This window comes from Salvelinus namaycush, chromosome 1, assembly GCF_016432855.1.
Source record: "Salvelinus namaycush isolate Seneca chromosome 1, SaNama_1.0, whole genome shotgun sequence".
Taxonomy (NCBI): domain Eukaryota; kingdom Metazoa; phylum Chordata; class Actinopteri; order Salmoniformes; family Salmonidae; genus Salvelinus; species Salvelinus namaycush.
The window spans coordinates 50,448,016-50,468,861 of record NC_052307.1 but is presented as its reverse complement, the minus strand read 5'-3'; the positions used below and the strand labels follow the sequence as shown (position 1 = coordinate 50,468,861).

The 20,846-nt window shown below is 43.4% G+C and overlaps 1 protein-coding gene across 1 annotated transcript in view; it reads right to left on the bottom strand.

Annotated features, from left to right (window-relative positions):
• LOC120052026 (protein kinase C-binding protein NELL1-like) overlaps window positions 1–20,846 on the bottom strand; it is a 536,246-nt gene that overhangs the window by 13,816 nt on the left and 501,584 nt on the right. The window contains exons 17-18 of the mRNA XM_038998895.1: window positions 12,435–12,575; window positions 1,712–1,905 (exon numbers count right to left, since the gene is read on the bottom strand). Coding sequence (XP_038854823.1) covers window positions 1,712–1,905; window positions 12,435–12,575 — 335 coding nt within the window. The remainder of the gene's footprint in view (window positions 1–1,711; window positions 1,906–12,434; window positions 12,576–20,846) is intronic.

The window sequence follows — 20,846 nt, the reverse complement described above, 5'->3', positions numbered from 1 at the left end:
AGCGAGACTACAAATTCAACGGCAGACTCTTGTTCTATAGCCTTCTCAAAGGAGAGAAAAACATAGCTAAAATGTTGTTTTAATATTAAACTAAATTCTGCAATTGTTTTTAATTTCATAAAGCAGCTTATGTTTCTTAACCAGGCAAAGGGTAGCTAACTAAAAGGCTGTTGGTGACTGGTTAGCTAAGGTGAAGCGAGAGTCGCCTGAGCGATGTGTATAATCGGAGGCTGAGCGGAGTCAGTCTGCCCACACTCATTGTTTGCGCCTGGTTGATGTAGGCTGCGTTTGTCGGGTGTGAGGTGTCCTGCCCACTGTTTAAAAGAACTGTGCTGGGCATCTGTGCTGCTTAGATTAATTTTCCTTATCACTGAAAACCTCTCACTCTGTTATATGCTTGTCTATTGCCACTGAAAAATAGGTGTTTGTCACAATTTTTGTTCACGAAATAAACACTATAATTGAGGCTGCAGTACATGCGCTTTTTAATCCTACAGTTACAAATACCAACAATTCCATTCGGAATATTAAGTAGCAGCCTACCTGTTGGCTTTTGAAGCCTGTCCTTCTCCTTTAACTTTTCATTCCATCATTTTAATTCCATCTTCAATTGATTAGATACCTCCTAATCTTTGCCACACACAGAGGCTCTATGACTATAGCCTATTGCTTGACAATGACAACAAGGTACATGCGCCACTCTCGTGAAAATCAAGAGCCGCAGCATAAATAGTACAATTTCTATCTCTCTCTCTACTGCAGCGATCGGTCCCATTCAGTTCTGTATGTGTCCTTCCAGACAAGTCAGTTACAATTACGCATACCCGAGACTCGTGACAATCAGATCAAACCCAGACCTATGACATTATTTCGAATTCTGGATCCGGATCTGCTCGTGAAAACCTCTACAGTGCACGCCTCCCTACTGAACTGGGACCTGCTAAACCAGGGGTGTCACACTCATTTAGCAAACAACAGGCCTCTATCCATCGCTTTTGGAATTGTTTATGCTTCCTGACTATCTAGCTTTAGTTTTTTCACTGACTCTTAGCAAGCTGGACAGAGTAAAGACACTGTAAATGTAGGTCTATCTCAATTTCTACTCAGTTCCGATTTGGGTTTAGTCATTTTAATGTCGATTAAGATTTGCCCCCCCCAAAAAAACTAAAACAAACAGCCCATATGTTTGACACCCCTAAACAGTCATACAGTGAGCAATGAGACAATTATATTCAGCAGCAAGACCAGGAACCAGCAGGGAGTTTGAGTGTATGTGTGTGTGTGTGTGTGTGTGACAGAGTAGAAGTGTGTGTTGTTCTCTGTGTTCATTCTCTGTCTTGACTTTGAAGTAGGTGTGTGTGATGTTACAGCGGGAACCGAGATGTGAGTGTGTGTGCAGATAGTCGTTTCATCTATGTGACTGTGTATGTGTCGTTCTGTAATTTCTTGCTTTGTTCCTGTTTACTAGGTAGTAACCACTAACAAAGTAGTTGTGAGGTGGAGATGTGTGTATGTCAGAAAAGCTATATCTTGTGCGTGTGCGTGTACACCCATACATGTGTTTGTCTGTGTGTTAACACAGTGAAGTGTCAATGTGACTGTATTCTTGGATGAGTGTTGGCTCACATGTAGGTGTGGTGTGTGTGTGTTAGTCTTACATTGCAGGAGCAGAATGTTCTTGTGTTTGTGTGTGTGTGTGTGTTTGCCCTACCTTGCAGGAGCAGAGGGAGCAGCGGTCCAGTCTGTGGTTCCACTCCTGTCCGTTGTGTTTGAGGCCCTCCTCGTAAAGACAGTCTCCACTGCAGGCCGGTCCAGATGTGCACATACAGTCAAAACCACCTGGAAGGTTCACACACACACTGTCGTTCCAGCAGGTGTGTGTCTGCGTGGCACACTCGTCAATGTCTGAAACAGAGAATAGCTGCTTTACCTTTCTTTGTGACGCTATTTTCCCCTCTCCAAACTCCAGTTTAGTCTAGAGGGGTGGGGGTGGTGGGTAGATATTCCATAAAAAAATCAGCCGTTTCCAGCTACAATAGTAATTTACAACATTAACAATGTCTACACTATATTTCTGATCAATTTGAGAGTAGCAGCAGCGTGGGGTGGGGGGGCTGTTATGGCTTGGGGGTAGAAGTCTTATGGCTTGGGGGTAGATGCTGTTTAGAAGCCTCTTCGACCTAGACTTAGCGCTCCGGTACCGCTTGCCATGCGGTAGCAGAGAGAACAGTCTATGACTTGGGTGACAATTTTATGGCCTTTCCTCTGACACCACTTATTATATAGGTTCTGGATGGCAGAAAGCTTGGCCCCAGTGATGTACTGGGCCGTATGCATTACCATCTGTAGCGCCTTACGGTCGGATGCCAAGCAGTTGCCATACCAGGCGGAGATGCAACCGGTCAGGATGCTCTCGATAGTGCATCTGAAGAACTTTTTGAGGATCTGTGGACCCATGCCAAATCTTTTCAGTCTCATGAGGGGACAAAGGCATTGTCGTGCCCTCTTCACGACTGTCTTGTTGAGTTTGGAGTCCACGATCATCTCCTTTTGTCTTCCTCATGTTGAGGGAGAGGTTGTTGTCCTGGCACCACCATGCCAGGTCTCTGACCTCCTCACTATAGGCTGCCTCATCGTTGTCGGTGATCATGCCTACCACCATTGTGTCATCAGCAAACTTAATGATGTGTTGGAGTTGTGCTTGGCCACGCAGTCGTTGGTGAACAGGGAGTACGGGAGGGGACCAAGCAAGCACCCCTGAGGGGCCCCCGTGTTGAGGATCAGCGTTGCAGATGTGTTGTTGCATACCCTTACCACCTGGGGACAGCCCATCAGGAAGTCCAGGATCCAGTTGCAGAGGGAGGTGTTTAGTCCCAGGGTCCTTAGCTTAGTGATGAGCTTTGTGGGCACTATGGTGTTGAACACTGACCTGTAGTAAATGAACAACATTCTCACATAGGTGTTCCATTTGTCCAGATGGGAAAGGGCAGTGTGGAGTACAATTGAGATTGCAACATCTGTGGATCTGTTGGTGCGGTATGCGAATTGGACTGGGTCTAATGTTTCTTGGATGATGGTTTTATGTGAACTATGACCATATTTTCAAAGCACTTCATTGCTACCAATGTTAGTCCTGTGGGGCGGTAGTCATTTAGGCAGGTTACGTTCATTTTCTTGGTCACAGGGATTATGGTGGTCTGCTTGAAAAATGTAGGTATTACAGACTTGGTCAGGGAGAAGTTGAAAATGTCAGTGAAGACACTTGACAGTTGATCCGAGCATGCTGTGAGCACACGACCTGGTAATTGGTCTGACCCTGCGGCCTTGTGAATGTTGACCTGTTTATAGGTCTTGCTCACATCGGCTATGGAGAGGGTGATCTCACAGTCGTCTGGAAAAGCTGGTGCTCTGATGCATACTTCAATGTTGCTTGCCTCGAAGCAAGCATAAAAGGCATTTAGCCCATCTGGTAGGCTTGCATCACTGGACAGCTTTTTGTTTTGTAGTCCGTAATAGTTTGCAAACCCTGCCACACCCGATGAGCATCAGAGCCGATGTAGTACGATTCAATCTTAGTGCAGTATCGACAATTTGCCTGTTTGATGGTTCGTCTGAGGGCATAGCGGGATTTCTAATAAGCGTCCGGATTAGTGTTCCGCTCCTTGAAAGCGGCAGCTCCAGCATTTAGCTTCTAGCGGATGTTGACTGTAATCCATGGCTTCTGGTTGGGATATGTACGTACAGTCACTGTGGGGACGACGTCGTCGATGCACTTATTGATGAAGCCGGTGACAGAGGTGGTATACTCCTCAATGCCATAGGATGAATCCCGGAACATATTCCAGTCTGTGCTAGCAAAACAGTCCTGTAGTGTAGCATCTGCGTCATCTGACCACTTCCGTATTGAGCGAGTCACTGGTACTTCCTGCTTTAGCTTGTGCTTGTAAGCAGGAATCAGGAGGATAGAATTATGTCCAGATTTGCCAAATTGAGGTTGAGGGAGATCTTTGTACGTTTCTCTGTGTGTGGAGTGAAGGTGGTCTATAGTTTTTTTCCCTCTGGTTGCACATGTGACATGCTGGTGGAAATTAGTAAAAAAAAGATTTCAGTTGGCCTGCATTAAAGTCCTCGGCCACCAGGAGCGCCGCTTCTGGATGAGCATTTCCTTGTTTGTTTATGGCCTTTTTCAGCTTGTTGAGTGCGGTCTTAGTGCCAGCATCGGTTTGTGGTGGTAAATAAACGGCTACTCTCTTGGTAGATAGTGTATCTCATGAAAAGCTGTAGACCACACTAACACAGGCGAGCAAAACCTAGAGACTTCCTTAATATTCCTTAACAAATAGACACACACCACCACACCTAATCTTAACGGACGTAGCTGTTCTATCCTGCCGATGTATGGAAAACCCAGCCAACTGTATATTATCCGCGTCGTCGTTAAGCCAAGACTCAGTGAAACGTAAGATATTACAGTTTTGAATGTCCTGTTGGTAGGATAGTCTGGAACAGAGCTCATCCAGTTTATTCTCCAGTGATTGCACGTTGGCCAATAGAACGGATGGTAGAGGCTGGTTACCCACTCGCCGATGAATTCTCACAAGGCCCACGGATCTCGGCCCCCTGTATCTCCGTCTTTTCTTCATGCGAATGACGGGGATTGGGTGTGGTCCGGGAGCAACAACATATCCTTTGTGTCAGACTCATTAACCTGTTTGGGCTGCAGGGGTAGTATTGAGTAGCCGGATAAAAGGTGCCCATTTCAAACGGCCTCGTACTCAATTCTTGCTCGTACAATATGCATATTATTATTACTATTGGATAGAAAACACTCTCTAGTTTCTAAAACCATTTGAATTATATCTGTGAGTAAAACAGAACTCATTTTGCAGCAAACTTCCTGACAGGAAGTGGAAAATCTGAAATCGATGCTCTCTTCTAGGGCCTGCCTATTAAAGTCCTTGATATTTATTAGTTTAGATGCACTTCATACGTCTTCCACTAGATGTCGACAAGCAGTGAGAGAAGAAATGGAGTGTGTAACTTGATCTGGGCTCGAATAAATGCTCTTTGTATGACGTGTCACCAGTTTCCTGTTTTCTGGAGAGCACGTCAAGGGACCTGGATTTGCCTTCTGATAAGCTGTCGTTATGGACGACTAATATCTCCGGCTTTGATTTTATTTGATACATGTGACAATATCATCGTAAAGTATGTTTTTTCAATATAGTTTAATCAGATTATTGAAATTTTTTCGGGAGTTTTGCCGTGTTCCGTTCTCTGAGTTTGTTGACGATGGAGAGATTCGCGCCACTTGGCAAGTGTGCTTGCTAAATTGAGAGGGAAAAAGGCCGTTCTAAATCCAAACAACGATTGTTCCCGACAAAGGACCCCTTGTACAACATTCTGATGAAAGATCAGCAAAAGTAGGACCCATTTTATATATCTGTCGAACATGTTGTGCTAGTCGTTTGCGCCCAGCTTTTGGGTACTCTCTCGCTATACCTAAGCTGGATGTCGTAATGAAGTTATTTTTAGAATTCTAACACGGCGATTGCATTAAGAACTAGTGTATCTATCATTTCCTATACAACATGTATTTTTTAGTTATGTTTATGAATAGTTATTTGGTCAGAATATGTGTGTCAGAAAAAGTGTCAGAAAAATATCCGGACGTTGTGGGAAAAAGATGCTACGTTAGCACAATGTATAACCACTGATTTCAGCTCTAAATATGCACATTTTTGAACAAAACATACGTGTATGTATAACCTGATGTTATAGGACTGTCATCTGATGAAGCTTATCAAGGTTAGTCAAAAATTATATATCTTTTGCTGGTTTGTTACGATCGCTAACTTTTGCTACTGGGGAATGGCTTGTGTTTCTGGCTATTGTGGTAAGCTAATATAACGCTATATTGTGTTTTCGCTGTAAAACACTTAAGAAATCGGAAATATTGGCTGGATTCACAAGATGCTTGTCTTTCATTTGCTGTACACTATGTATTTTTCAGAAATGTTTTATGATGAGTATTTAGGTATTTGACGTTGGTGTCTGTAATTATTCTGGCTGCTTTCGGTGCAATTTCTGATTGTAGCTGCAATGTAAACTATGATTTATACCTGAAATATGCACATTTTTCGAACAAAACATAGATTTATTGAATAACATGTTATAAGACTGTCATCTGATGAAGTTGTTTGTTGGTTAGTTTGGTTGGTTCTTGGTTAGTTAGGTTGGCTTTGTGCATGCTACCTGTGCTGTGAAAAATGTCTGTCCTTTTTTGTATTTGGTGGTGAGCTAACATAAATATACGTGCTGTTTTCGCTGTAAAACATTTTAAAAATCGGACATGTTGGCTGGATTCACAAGATGTGTACCTTTCATTTGCTGTATTGGACTTGTTAATGTGTGAAAGTTAAATATTTCTAAAAAATATATTTTGAATTTCGCGCCCTGCACTTGAAGTGGCTGTTGTCATATTGTGGCCGGCCTCGGGCTTGCAGCCAGAAGAAGTTAAAGAAAAAATCTTTGTCCAGTTAGAGGTGAGTAATTGCTGTTCTGATATCCAGATCTCTTTTCGGTTATAAGAGACTGTAGCAGCAACATAATGTACAAAATAATTTACAAACAAAGCAAGCAAGAGGACAAGTACATTAGAGTGTCTAGTTTGAGAAACAGATGCCTCACAAGTCCTCAACTGGCAGCTCCATTAAATAGTACCTGCAAAACACTAGTTTCAACGTCAACAGTGAAGAGGCGACTCCGGAATGCTGACCTTCTTGGCAGCCCCGCCAATGAGAATGGAGGCATACTCGGTCTCCTTTTCCTGTAGTCCACAATCATCTCCTTTGTCTTGATCACGTTGAGGGAGAGGTTGTTGTCCTTGCACCACACAGTGAGGTCTCTGACCTCCACCATATAGGCTGTCTCATCATTGTCGGCCAACCACTGTTGTGTCATCAGCAAACTTAATGATGGTGTTAGAGTCATGCCTGGCCGTGCAGTCATGAGTGAACAGGGAATACAGGAGGGTTGAGCTGTAGTAAATTAATTTTCACATAGATGTGAGCCATGACCAGTCTTTCAAAGCATTTCATGGCTACAGATATGAGTGCTTCGTGTTGGTAGTCATTTAGGCAGGTTACCTTAGTGTTCTTGGGCAGAGGGACTATGGTGGTCTGCTTGAAACATGTTGATATTACAGACTCAGACAGGGAGAGGTTGAACATGTCAGTGAAGACACTTGCCAGTTGGTCAGCGAATGCTCGGAGTACATGTCCTGGTAATCTGTCTGACACAGCGGCCTTGTGAATGTTGACCTGTTTAAAGGTCTTACTCACATCGGCTGCGGAGAGCGTGATCACACAGTCGTCCGGAACAGCTGATGCTATCATGCATGTTTCAGTGCTATATGCCTCGAGGCGAGCACAGAAGTTATTTAGCTCATCTGGTAGGCTCGTGTCACTGGGAAGCTCTCGGCTGTGCTTCCCTTTGTAGTCTGTAAAAGTTTGCAAGGCCTGCCACATCCGACAAGCGTCGGAGCCGGTTTAGTACAATTTGGTCTTAGTCCTGTATTGATGCTTTGCCTGTTTGATGGTTCATCGGAGAGCATAGCAGGATTTTCCTATAAGCTTCCGGTTAGAGTCCCGCTCCTTGAAAGTGGCAGCTCTACCCTTTATCTCAGTGCGAATGTTGCCTGTAATCCATGGCTTCTGGTTGGGATATGTACGTACAGTCACTGTTGGGACGACGTCCTCGATGCACTTATTGATTAAGAAGAACTCCTCGTCCAATTTGAGGTGAGTAATCCTAGTTTTGATGTCCAGAAGCTCTTTTCGGTCATAAGAGATGGTAGCAGCAACATTATGCACAAAACAAATTACGAACAACGCGAAAAAACTAACAAATAGCATGGTTGGTTAAGAGTCGATAAGACGGCAGCGCTCCCCTTCGGCGCCATCTTCTAATATAATCAAAATAGATATTCTGATCTAATTAACAGTGTCGTGTCTTTGCTATCATTAAATTGAAGACTTATAGTTTTTATCAAAGATTCCTGTAATTAGGGATTACGCGATCACTTGAGTAATAACGTAACTAATTAACTATGAATTCGAGGGCACCAGGGAAATTAGTCAGATTACAAAGTTATAATTTCCCAATATAACTTTTCAGATATTTTCATATCTGATCAATAGTCTTCTAATTAATGATTTATTTACTTTACCTCACGTTAGTCTCATTCCAAACGTCATAAATTGTTGATTATCTGCACGAACCCAGTCTTCACTATGAGTCATCCATACATCAATTGTCTTAAATCATTTATTTATTACTAACTAGTTCATTCACAGAAATGCATAAACAAACAAACAAACTTAAAAAGGGTTACATGAAATGGGAGAAATATGCCCTAGTGGCTAAACCGGCATGGCGGCTCGTTAGACAAAAGGGAGGTCGATTCAGAAGTCACTACAGAGTATACTCTTTATAACAATTGACATGCTAATCCTTACACATGAACGCTCACTCATTCGGGAACAATTGCAATCAATATATATATATTTACGCTCGGTGTGTGTCGTCTTGATCGTTGGAGAGAAGTTAGTTTCTGTTGGAGTTCCTTCTGTCTCGGTTATTGTGGATAGTTCAGTGACATTCGTTATAGAATGGATGTTTCGGCGGTTGTCTTTCTTCGCGTTCAATAATACCGAATTCCTAGCTGCAGACTAGTAGTCAATATCAAAGACTTGTTCTTATTCGGCTAAGAGTTTAACCACGTGGTATGGTTAAAGATTCAGCAATTGTACTCAACCTTCGTTCTCCCCATGGAGAGAAAACATGGTCTAATGGTAATTTCTCAGAGTTGACTTTTATTCAGATAGCAGGAAGGGGCTGTCCTTGGATGTCTGACCCAACTGGCTCAGGGGCGGGTCTTCGGGCTTAGTTCAAATCAAAAAGGGGCTTGTTTTTTTCTTAATTAAACAGTCCAAAATCATATTACACAATTATACAAACAGTATCATACTCACTCATTCATTTTATACAACAAACAGATGTAAACCTCATATCTGAGGTTATTATATAAACAGCGGTATGGTAATGTAGTCCCACAGTCTCTCATGAGTTTCCCACGTGGTGGCCAATGGGCATGTTAATAGCTGGACTCTCCACCGATCTTTTATACTTTTGCAGGAACATGAAATATGTTCGTACCTCAAGTTCTGTGAGGTGGGAGAAAATTCCTTTGTCCTGAAAGTTTACCCTCTGTCTAATACTGTTGGGCCATGAGGAGATTCTCAGGAGTTTATGACGTCTCTCTGTGACCACAGCATGGGTTGAAGGGGCAGGGAAAGGCAGGGGGATGGGGTTTGCAATACCCAAGCAGGCGACGTCATGACAACAGCTTTCCATAGTACAGTGCCTTGCAAAAGTATTCATCGGTCTTGGTGTTTTACCTATTTTGTTGCATTACAACCTGTAATTTAAATGAATTTTTATTTGGATTTCATGTAATGGACATACACAAAATATTCTAAATTTGTAAATTGAAATGAAAAAAATTACTTATTTCAAAAAATTCTAAAAAAATGTTCACTGAAAAGTGGTGCGTGCATATGTATTCACCCTCTTTGCTATGAAGCCCCTCAAATAAGATCTGGTGCAACCAATTACCTTCAGAAGTTACATAATAAGTTAAATAAAGTCCACCTGTGTGCAATCTAAGTGTCACATGATCTCAGTATTTATACACCTGTTCTGAAATGCCACAGAATCTGCAAAAACACTAAGCAAGGGGCACCACCAAGCAAGCGGAACCATGAAGACCAAGGAACTCTCAAAACAGGTCAGGGACAAAGTTGTGGAGAAGTACAGATCAGGGTTGAGTTATAAAAAAATATCAGAAACTTTGAACATCCCACGGAGCACCATTAAATCCATTATTAAAAAATTGAAAGAATATGGCACCACAACAAACCTGCCAAGAGGGAGCCGCCAACCGAAAGTCATGGACCAGGCAAGGAGGGCATTAATCAGAGACGTAAAAAAGAGACCAAAGATAACCCTGAAGGAGCTGCAAAGCTCCACAGTGGAGATTGGAGTATCTGTCCATAGGACCGCTTTAAGTCGTACACTTCACAGAGCTGGGCTTCACGGAAGAGTGGCCAGAAAAAAGCCATTGCTTAAAGAAAAAAATAAGCAAACACGTTTGGTGTTCCCCAAAAGGCACGTGGGAGACTCCCCAAACATATGGAAGAAGGTACTCTGGTCAGATGAGAAATTGAGCTTTTTGGCATTCAAGGAAAACGTTATGTCTGACGCAAATCCAACACCTCTCAACACCCCGAGAACACCATCCCACAGTGAAGCATGGTGGTGGCAGCATCATGCTGTGGGGATGTTTTTCATCGGCAGGGATTGGGAAACTGGTCAGAATTGAAGGAATGGTGCTAAATACAGGGAAATTCTTGAGGGAAACCTGTTTCAGTCTTCCAGAGATTTGAGACTGGGACGGAGGTTCACCTTCCAGCAGGATGTTACGCATGCCTCTGTGAAGAGGGAACGCAACACCCTGCTACAACTCAACTCTCCGTGAAGCGAAAGAGGTATGGACTGTAGGTGCGAGTAAGGACGACAAAAGGCAGAATTGACCGCTTACTAGGATTTATTTCCTTACACGGTAATATGGGGAAAAGGGGCTGGACGGAACCAAAGCAAAGAAAGTAAATGTCAAAGCTCCCCCTCTCCTATCTAACCTGCCTACCCGCTACTTACCTAACTTAGCACCACCTGGTGCCCTAACCAAAATACAGGGGGTGGTCCGCCCAGGTCTTACCTAGTGTGCCGAGACAGTGAATATACTACGGGTATATGTATGCCCGCGGGCCTCTTGCCTAAGCACTCCCTAGGTGCCTTCCCCTTCCCCCCTGGGAACAAATGAAACAGAATATCAAACAATACTCAAATAAACAAAGGACATCAAATAAGCTCTAGCTGAGCAACAATCTCACACGGAACATACCAACTGCTCCCAGCAACAACTAACACAGTACATACCAACGCTTTCTGATAAACAACACACACTATATCACAATCAAATTCTCCAGCAATGAGCTATATCACATTCAATCTCAGCCTACAATGATCTAAGCCTGCCTATCATCTATCTCTTTCTATCATCTCTCCCTTTCTGAACAGAACACTGGCTTTTATAGCTTCAGGTGGCAATGGTAATTAGAGACAGCTGTATCTTGACGAGGGGGCAGGGTCAGCTCTCCAATCATCAATTGGGGCCGACCAATCAGCTGCTTGGGAAGAATTTCAGGAAGCCATCTCCTGAAACACACACACTCAAATACACAAGCTACAACACAGAAACTGGGGAACGTAACACAGGACAATGACCCTAAGCATACTGCTAAAGCAACACTCGAGTGGTTTAAGGGAAACATTTAAATGTCTTGGAATGGCCTCAATTGGATTGAGGTCTGGTCAAAGCCCAGACCTCAATCCAATTGAGAATCTGTGGTATGACTTAAAGATTGCTGTACACCAGCGGAACCCATCCAACTTGAAGGAGCTGGAGCAGTTTTGCCTTGAAGAATGGGCAAAAATCCCAGTGGCTAGATGTGCCAAGCTTATAGAGACATACCCCAAGAGACTTGCAGCTGTAATTGCTGCAAAAGATGTCTCTACAAAGTATTGCATTGGGGGGGTGAATAGTTATCCACGCTCAAGTTCAGTTTTTTGTCTTATTTCTTGTTTGTTTCACAATAAAAAATATTTTGCATCTTCAAAGTGGTAGGCATGTTGTGTAAATCAAATGATACAAACCCCCCAAAAATCCATTCTATTTCCAGGTTGTAAGGCAAGAAAATGCCAAGGGGCTGAACACTTTCGCAAGCCACAGTATATTTTTAAATATAGATAGTGATGTTCTCCTGTGTATTCCTGACCATTGTATCTCTGCATGATTGACGCATCGCTACATCCTGAGCTATATGGAGAAATCATGCTCTTCTGACAGTAACAGAGATTGGGATCACATGTGATTCCCTACGTCAGTTGCTGTAATGCACTAAACGTTATTTGAAATTGATTTATATATACATTAATGATGTAGTCTCATTGATTGTTAGTCCGTGTCTACTATTTATATATGTTTTATTATTGCTGTTCTCATGATTTGCAAATCAAATTCCATCCATTAATTCATTCAGACTACACAACAAAAGACTGCAACATCCAGCACAAAATAAATCTGCATAGCCATGTTAACAGCCCCCTCCCCCTCCCCTGTAATGTGTGACATAGTTTTTATCCCAAGCAACTTACAGCTTTACCAACTGAGCTACAGAAGACCAAGATGGACAGGAGCAGTAGAGATGGAGACGACCAACAGAGGTGGAATATAATGACTGCATACTAACCGATGCAGGAACTCCCGTCGATCAGGTAGGAGCCATTGTCATGGAAACCGTTCCTGCACTCACAGTGGTACCAGCCCGGCAGATTGACACAGCGGGAGTGAATGTGGCACTGGATCAGGACCTCCGCACACTCGTCAATGTCTGGTGGAAACACAGTATATCTGATGCCGTCAACATTTTATTTTCACAAAGATCATATGAATTACTTAATCTATGTGTAATTCTATAACATTTGCACTTAAGGCAATCCCAACTGTCTCCTGATTGTTATAATCAGTGGCGAGCTCTCAATCAGGGCAGGTGGAGCAGAGCCCCACATGTTTTGAGCCCCACCTGTTTAGCTAAAAAAAAATTGAATACATTTTTTTGGGGGGGGTTGCCTGTTTTGCATGTTATTGTGACATTTATACATGTCACATATCAGTTTGCAAACAATGAAGTTAATACATCTGAATACAAAGATCCTTTTTGCTTTCTTGAGTATGGCATCTCCAAAATGCAGGTGTTTCAGCATAGTTTAGTGCTTTCTGTGGTCGTGGGGCAGCCAGCGGGAAATACGGAGCGTATGGGATGGTAATGTTCTCTAGTTGCACCATGATTGGCTCAGTGTTCTGTCACTCATGGGGACACTACATCACAGCTAAATCTACAGGGAGAGCTCGGAAATTCAAGCCCCTTGGGTGCTGCCATAGATTTACATGTACATTCAGTGGAGTGGGTGTGTGGTCCAAGTCTGTGTTTAAGGGTCTCTTTTCCAAGCTTAAAAGGATAAACATTCACATGCAACACCATGGGACAGAAAAGTTTGAATACATTGGCCATGCTGTCAATTCAGCATGACTTCTGCCACGTTCAAAACAACTGGAAACTTGAAACTTGGAAATCTCAGACTTCAGTGAGTTCAAGACAACTGGGAACTCAGGAAAAAAATGAGCTCCAACTGGAAAATTCAGAATTCCAAGTTGGGAACTCGGGCCCCTTTCTAGAGCTCCGACCTGAAGATCACTGACAACATGATTTAACCTTGTTTTTTCCCGAGTTCACAGTTGTCTTGAAAGCACCATAAATGCATATAATGAAAGAATTTGATGACAAAGTTTGCCCATAAGAAGGGCCGCCGCGCCACCTTCCTGTTCAAGTAAGCACAGCACAACAAGGTAAGTCCAAAAGTTTATTGTATGCTGCTGCATAAAATATGTAAGATAGGTATACTGTAGCTAAGAAAGTAATGCTATGTGTATGTTGTGTAGTAAGCTGTTAGTAGCCCATATGTCTCACCTTAATAATTTGGTCCCTTTCCCCCTCATAACCTAGTCTACTATTCTGACTTGGTGGTGCGCATGTAGCCTATAGACTGTTTTAGAGAAATGTAATCATTGAATATTGTAAGAGCTTTCATTGTCTGCTTATATAACTCCTTTATTTCTCCTACGGTTCTGACTTGGTGTACAGGGAGAATACTATAATAACGGCCCATTTTCTGAATCCTGTCGCTGTACATTTCAAAAGTGCAAAACAAATAGTTCTATTGACTACGTCCTTCCTAGCTCGCTCATTAATGTCTTAATCAAAATTACGGATTGCCTCTTATCCGCTCTTCGTTCCCTTATGCCATCATTTGTACATCTCAATTGTCAGTAGAAACCACATTTGTTTCAGCAAGTCAGCCATATCAGCTATGTTTTTTTTTACAGGCAGTAAATGAGACTGAACTGTATTGTTTAGTGTTGTGTAGTGGCTTTGCTGGTGTCACGTGTGCTCCCTCTCCGGCCTCTAGGTCACCAGGCTGCTCATTATGGCGCACACCTCTCACTCATCATCAGACTCACCTGGACTCCATACCTTCCCTATATATGTCACTCCCTTTGGTTCCTTCCCCAGGTGTTATTGTTTCTGTTTCCTGTCTGTGCATTGTTTGTGTTTCTTGTTTTGTATTATGTTTCGCTTATTTATTTTTGTGTCAAGTGTAATGAAGTTGGGTCCGGGAACCGCTACAGGCTTTCATGCCTCAGCCAGATCGCCAGGCTCCCCTGCCTCCGCCGGCTCTTCAGGCTCTCATGACTCAGCCGGATCGCCAAGCTCCCCTTCCTCAGCCGGCTCGTCGGGCTTTCATGTCTTCGTCGGATCGCCAGGCTCCCCTGTGTCCACCGGCTCGTCAGGCTCTCGTGCCTCAGCCGGATCGCCAGGCTCCTCTGCCTAAGCCGGTCTGTCAGGTTCCCGCGTCCCAGCCGGTGACAGGTTCCCGCACATCAGCAGGGGTGACCGGTCCGCTCCTGATCCCCGGGATCGTCCCTTGGGTTGGCGTCCTGCGGCTGGAGCCGAATGCACCGGGGAGGGGGTATTGTCAGGTATGCTCTCTCTTCGGCGCTCTACGTCGCCATGCTACTGCATCTCAGCCGGATTGACAGGTTTCCCACGCCTCTGCAGAGGGGTCCGGTCCGCTTATGATCCACGGGATCGTCATTTGGTCGGAGTCCTGCGGCAGGAGCCGCACGTTGGGGAGGGGTTACTGTCACGTGTGCTCCCTCTCCGGCCTCTAGGTCACCAGGCTGCTCGTTATGGCGCACACCTGTCACCATTGTTACGTGCACCTGCGCGTCATCAGACTCACCTGGACTCCATCACTTCCCTGATTACCTTCCCTATATATGTCACTCCCTTTGGTTCCTTCCCCAGGCGTTATTGTTTCTGTTCCTGTCTGTGCGTTGTTCGTGTTTCTTGTTTTGTATTATGTTTCGTTCATTAAATGATTCGCTCCCCGAACTTGCTTCCTGACTCTCAGCACACATCGTTACAGTTGGCATGCATACATTCTTTTTTTTGTTTGTCCCACCAAGATTTACATGCTAAAATTGACACAGGTTACAATACATGTGTACTACTGGATTATTAATGTATGTATAGGCCTGCTACCACCAAATAATTGTCTAAAATAAAAATAAATAGCATTTTAAAAGAATCTACAAAAGTTTCTGTAGGAACCACACTGCTGTGAGGGTGTATGGGGCTTTTGTAGGGAACCACACAGTGCTTATGCTAGCTAGACCCATCTCTGCTGTGAGGATGTATGGGGCTTTTGTAGGGAACCACACAGTGCTTATGCTAGCTAGACCCATCTCTGCTGTGAGTTGAGGGTTGAGGTTGGTTCAACAGGGTTGAGAATGACTGGCTGGAAACATGCATATCTCCTGTCCCGTTTGAGCTACAGTCACAACATTTTGTATATATGCATCTCCTCATGAGTAACCTAACGTAGCAGGTGTAAAAGAAACATCTGAAACTAGATCCCCTACATACTGGTGTTGACGAGAAGAAAAAGAACTGTCAGAGGAGGTTCTCTTCTGCACTGTTTAACCAATCCAGTAAATGTGGAGGGGGAGTTAAGATGGAGTGTCGCCTTGATAACGTCCAAAAGCAGAAGGCACATCACAGGCTCTCTTTCCATTTCCCCTGAAAACTGGAACATCCGGTTGTTGGGGACTTGGCAGAGGCTACCGCATGAGCAACACGTTTCCCATGAGGACCTATAAGCTCGGCCCATTATATTTTCCGCAAATTAGACTTTTTGTCCCCCACCAAACTTTGAACAAGAATATCTCCTTTCCCTTTTGAGCTATTGTCATGAAATGTTTTCTATCTGTCATTAATCCAGGAAACATAAGTTTGAATAATTGTCACTAACTGGCCCAAGGGTGGCACTGGATCATTTGTTGAAGACAATTCTTTTCACAAAACTACGATCATGTGACTGCAAGAGCTTCATTAAGGGTATGAATAGACCAGAAACATACACACACTCGCTCTTTATCACACAAAATCTCTCTCCCTCTCCATATTAATAGCCTCACAGGGAAAAAGATAATCTCTCCATTACGTGTTATGATAAGCGTTATGAGAAAAAAATGCAAAATAATATACTTGTAGGGTGATTAACATACATACAGCACCAGACAGCATCGTCATGGTACAATATGTGTGCCGAGTGTGTGTACACAGGAGTACGCATAGGGAAATCACTGTGCTACATAGCTTTGGGTGATTCTGATCTGATCTTTGACTGAAAATAAACAAATCAGGAGGTAGTCATACAACACATGGCATGATTATTGAAATGTTATGGTCGCACAGCCTATTACAAGACAACAGGAGTTATTAGAACAGAAAGGCTGTCATATTTAATGATTTTAAAGCAGTTATCAAAGGGCAACTATGAGTATCTGGGATTCAAAATATACAATATTGTTAGGCTTGTAATACATGTGTCAATATGTATTTATTTCTTTAAACAGAAAGTTATGTTTTATATGCATTTACTGTACAAGTCTAACAGTTTCGATTTAAGTGATATTCGTGCAACTTTACAAAATATATCATTAGTTCTACAGCATAAGTCATTATTTTCTTGATTCGTTTTCATTTTATTTATTGAACTTATTTAATCAGGGGAGCCCATTGAGAAATGGGTCTCATTTTCAATGGTGCCATGAGGACAACAAATTCAAAACAAAGATATATATATTTTTTACTACAATTTCAACACCACAATACATTTTCACATTGAATCAAAACAAATGCAATTCTTATTTAACAAATTCAACAGACTCCCAAACTGTGCTACAGACACCAGGTAATCAAGACGTAGGGAGTTCTGCAGGTTATTCCAAAAATGAGGGGTATTAAAACTGAAGGTAGATTTACCTAATTCGGCGAGACCCGAGGAACCTCGAGAGTTAACCAACACTGTGAACAGGTTTGGTAACTCATGTTTTAATATTTCAACAACAAAGTTAGGTAAGTCGTAAGCTTCTGTAGTAGAGCTTTGTAAACAAAAAGGGAATAGTGAATTGATCTACGGGACTTTAATGAGGACCAGCCAACCTTTTGATACGGGTTATTATTATTGAAACGAATCACCTGTGATAAAGCGATGGGCACTATGGTAGACGACATCCGAAGAGTAGTGGCTGCTGCATTCTGGTAAAATATGTTACCATAGTCAAAAACTGGCAGGAAAGTTGACCGTACAATCTGCTTCCTGCTGTAGAGGGAGAGGCAAGATCTATAAAAGAAGCCCACTTTAACCATTTACACTGGTGGGAATACGCCTACAGTGCCTTCAGAAAGTATTCAGACCCCTTGCTTTTTTACACATTTTATTATGTTACAGCCTTACTCTAAAATTGATTAAATAAAACAATGTCCTCAGCAATCAACACACAATAGCCCATAATGACGAAGCGAAAACAAGTTAAGAAATGTTTGCAAAATACCTTATTTATATAAGTAATCAGACCCTTTGCTATGAGACTCGAAATTGAGCTCAGGTGCAACCTGTTACCATTGATCATCCTTGAGATGTTTCTACAACTTGATTGGAGTCCAACTGTGGTTAATTAAATTGATTGGACATGATTTGGAAAGGCACACACCTGTCTATATAAGGTCCCACTGTTGACAGTGCATGTCAGAGCAAAATTGTCCATAAATCTCAGAGACAGGATTATGTCGAGGCATAGATCTGGGACAATTTCTGCATCATTGAAGTTCCCCAAGAACACAGTGGCTTCCATAATTCTTAAATGGAAGAGGCTCTCTTCAGGTCAAAAATGCAAATTAATTACTTAAAATCATACAATGTGATTTTCTGGATTTTTAGATTCCGTCTCTCACAGTTGAAGTGTACCTATGATAAAAATTACAGACCTCTACATGCTTTGTAAGTAGGAAAACCTGCAAAATCGGCAGTGTATCAAATACTTGTTCTCCCCACTGTATATATTTTTTAACTGTTTTTCCTTTGTCTCCATGGGGTATTGTGTGTAGATTGATGAGGGGAAAACACGATTTAATCTATTTTAGAATAAGGCTGTAACCTAACAAAATGTGGAAAAAGTCAAGGGGTCTGAATACTTTCCAAAAGCCCTGTATATGGAGAGGGCTAAATTTAAATATTTCTTGAAGAAAATTATGCATAACCATGGTAGCTAAAGAAAGGGAAGAGTTTGGAGATAATGGGGAAATTAGACCAAAAGGTGAGTACACAACAGTTCATCTGACAAGACTGAATCCAACCATTACACCTTTGATTTTATGTGCAATTTATATTTACTGTACTTTTTGCCACTTTTGTTGATAAAGGAATCTAAAAATACTCTGGATACATTCAGTAACATAAGACTATTCCTGGAAAATGTGGGATAGGTGCAGCATAAGATAAAAACATAAAAATGGTTTGAGTGAGAGGACTAACTGGTGTCTCCAAGTGGCCACACACTTCTTCAAAATGTGCACAGTTCCTGAGCAATTTCAATGGACTTTTATGACTCAAAGAAGAGTCTTCAACTATAAGGAATGGATCAACATTTACAGAATGGTACCTGGAAGAAGATGGGGGAGGGTCATGCTCCTTCAATTTCAGTCAAGGGAAAGGTTTAGTACTTTTTTAATCTAGGTCAGGGGAGGGTCATGTAATTTGTAATGGATGAAGTGTCAATATTTCTCAGTGTTTTAGAATGACTTGCTCATAAGGCTATATATTGGTGTGTGCCTGATGCCGCCCCTCATCTCTGATTCTCTGCTGGGCATACACTATCAAGTGTGCCTATCGGACATTTAGTGTGGTTTCAATCAAATGATCCATAGCCTATAGGCAAATAGACTACAAAGTACATGCTCGGAGAAGCACAGAGCAAAGTTACATTTCTAAGATAGCTGCTGGGATGGTGTAAATAAAACTGGGCTTCCAACTCACACCCTCAAACATGTAAATCCCCTGAACGCAGCTCACTTTCCAGCCCACTTTCCATCTCACACTATCAAACACCTAGATCCCCTGAACGCAGCTCACACTCCAGATCCCAATCACCGGAATTCTAATTACCTGTTCACACACCTGTATGTCATTATCACACACTATTTTGTTCAGTTCTTTGCACCCCATCACTGTGAGGTATTGTTTGTTTTGTGAAACACGTCTTTCAGAGCGCTGTGTTTCCTGTGATTTACTCCTCCCGTATATGACAGTTTTTGCTTGCCTCACTAATGACACCTTTTTGCCTATTCCCTGCATGTACTTTAGCCTAACAGATTTCCTGTTATCTACCTATTGCCTGATCTCCTGGACTACGTTTACAAGCCTTTTCCCTGCCTGTACTGTTGCCCTTTTGGACCCCTTGTGTATGACCTTCTGCCTCCTCCTGTGGTCCTTTGCAATAAACACCTGCTGCGCCTGTCACGTCTGCTCCCGCTCTTCCCTTCCCCTGGCGCTTGAGGGCGCCAGATTATCCTGCATCACATGCTCCTGCCATCCATCACTTACACCTGCCCTCCCTCGTCACTCGCATCAGCGTTATTGGACTCACCTGGACTCGTCAAATGTTCTTTTCCTACCCTATATTTGTCTGTTCCCTTGCTCTGTTCCCCGCTGCTGCATTGTATTGTTTTTGTCTTTTGAATTTGTTTCTGACGCTGTTCCTGTCTCGTTTCTGTCCGTTATAATTAAATGTTTTACTCCCCGTACCTGCTTCGTCTCTCCAGCGTCATTCCGTGTGACAGAATGCAGCAGCCAACATACGAAGCATCGGGGAGTACTGGCGTTCCGGTTGGAATGGTGGCATCGGCTCTGGGTCGCCACCGATGGAACCGGGGAATCCTAGCCAGCTCATCTGGCTATCACGCCCTAGCTGGCTTGAGAGGTTTCCTTGCCCCGGTTGGCTCGGAGGGCGTCCATCCCACGTCGGTGGTTCTTGTTCGCCCAGCTGGTCCAGGAGTTTTTGTCTTTTGTTTTGTTGGTGACGTCGGGGTGGATCCCGCCGCCGATGGAACCAGGGGTGCCTAAGCCAGCCCGTCAGGCTTTCACGCCCTGGCTGGCTCGAGATGTTTTCCTGTCTCTGCGCCTTCCCATCGCACGTCAAACTCCACTGGATCATCGGGCTTCCCTTCTGCTGCGGGATCGACAGGCTCTCATGCCTCGGCCGGCTCGCCAGGCTCTCACGCCCCAACCGGCTTGCCCAGCGCCCATGTCTCGGCCGGTTCGCCCAGGTGGAACGCCGGGTGGCGTCCCAAGAGGGAGGGGTACTGTCACGTCTGCTCCCGCTCTTACCTTCCCCTGGCGCTTGAGAGCGCCAGATTACCCTGCATCACACGCTCCTGCCATCCATCACTCACACCTGCCCTCCCTCGTCACTCGCATTAGCGTTATTGGACTCGCCTGGACTCGTCACATGTTCTGTTCCTCCCCTATATTTGTCTGTTCCCTTGCTCTGTTCCCCGCTGCTGCATTGTATTGTTTTTGTCTTTTGAATTTGTTTCTGACGCTGTTCCTGTCTCGTCTCTGTCCATTATAATTAAATGTTTTACTCCTCGTACCTGCTACCTGTCTCTCCAGCGTCATTCCGCGTGACAGCGCCCTGC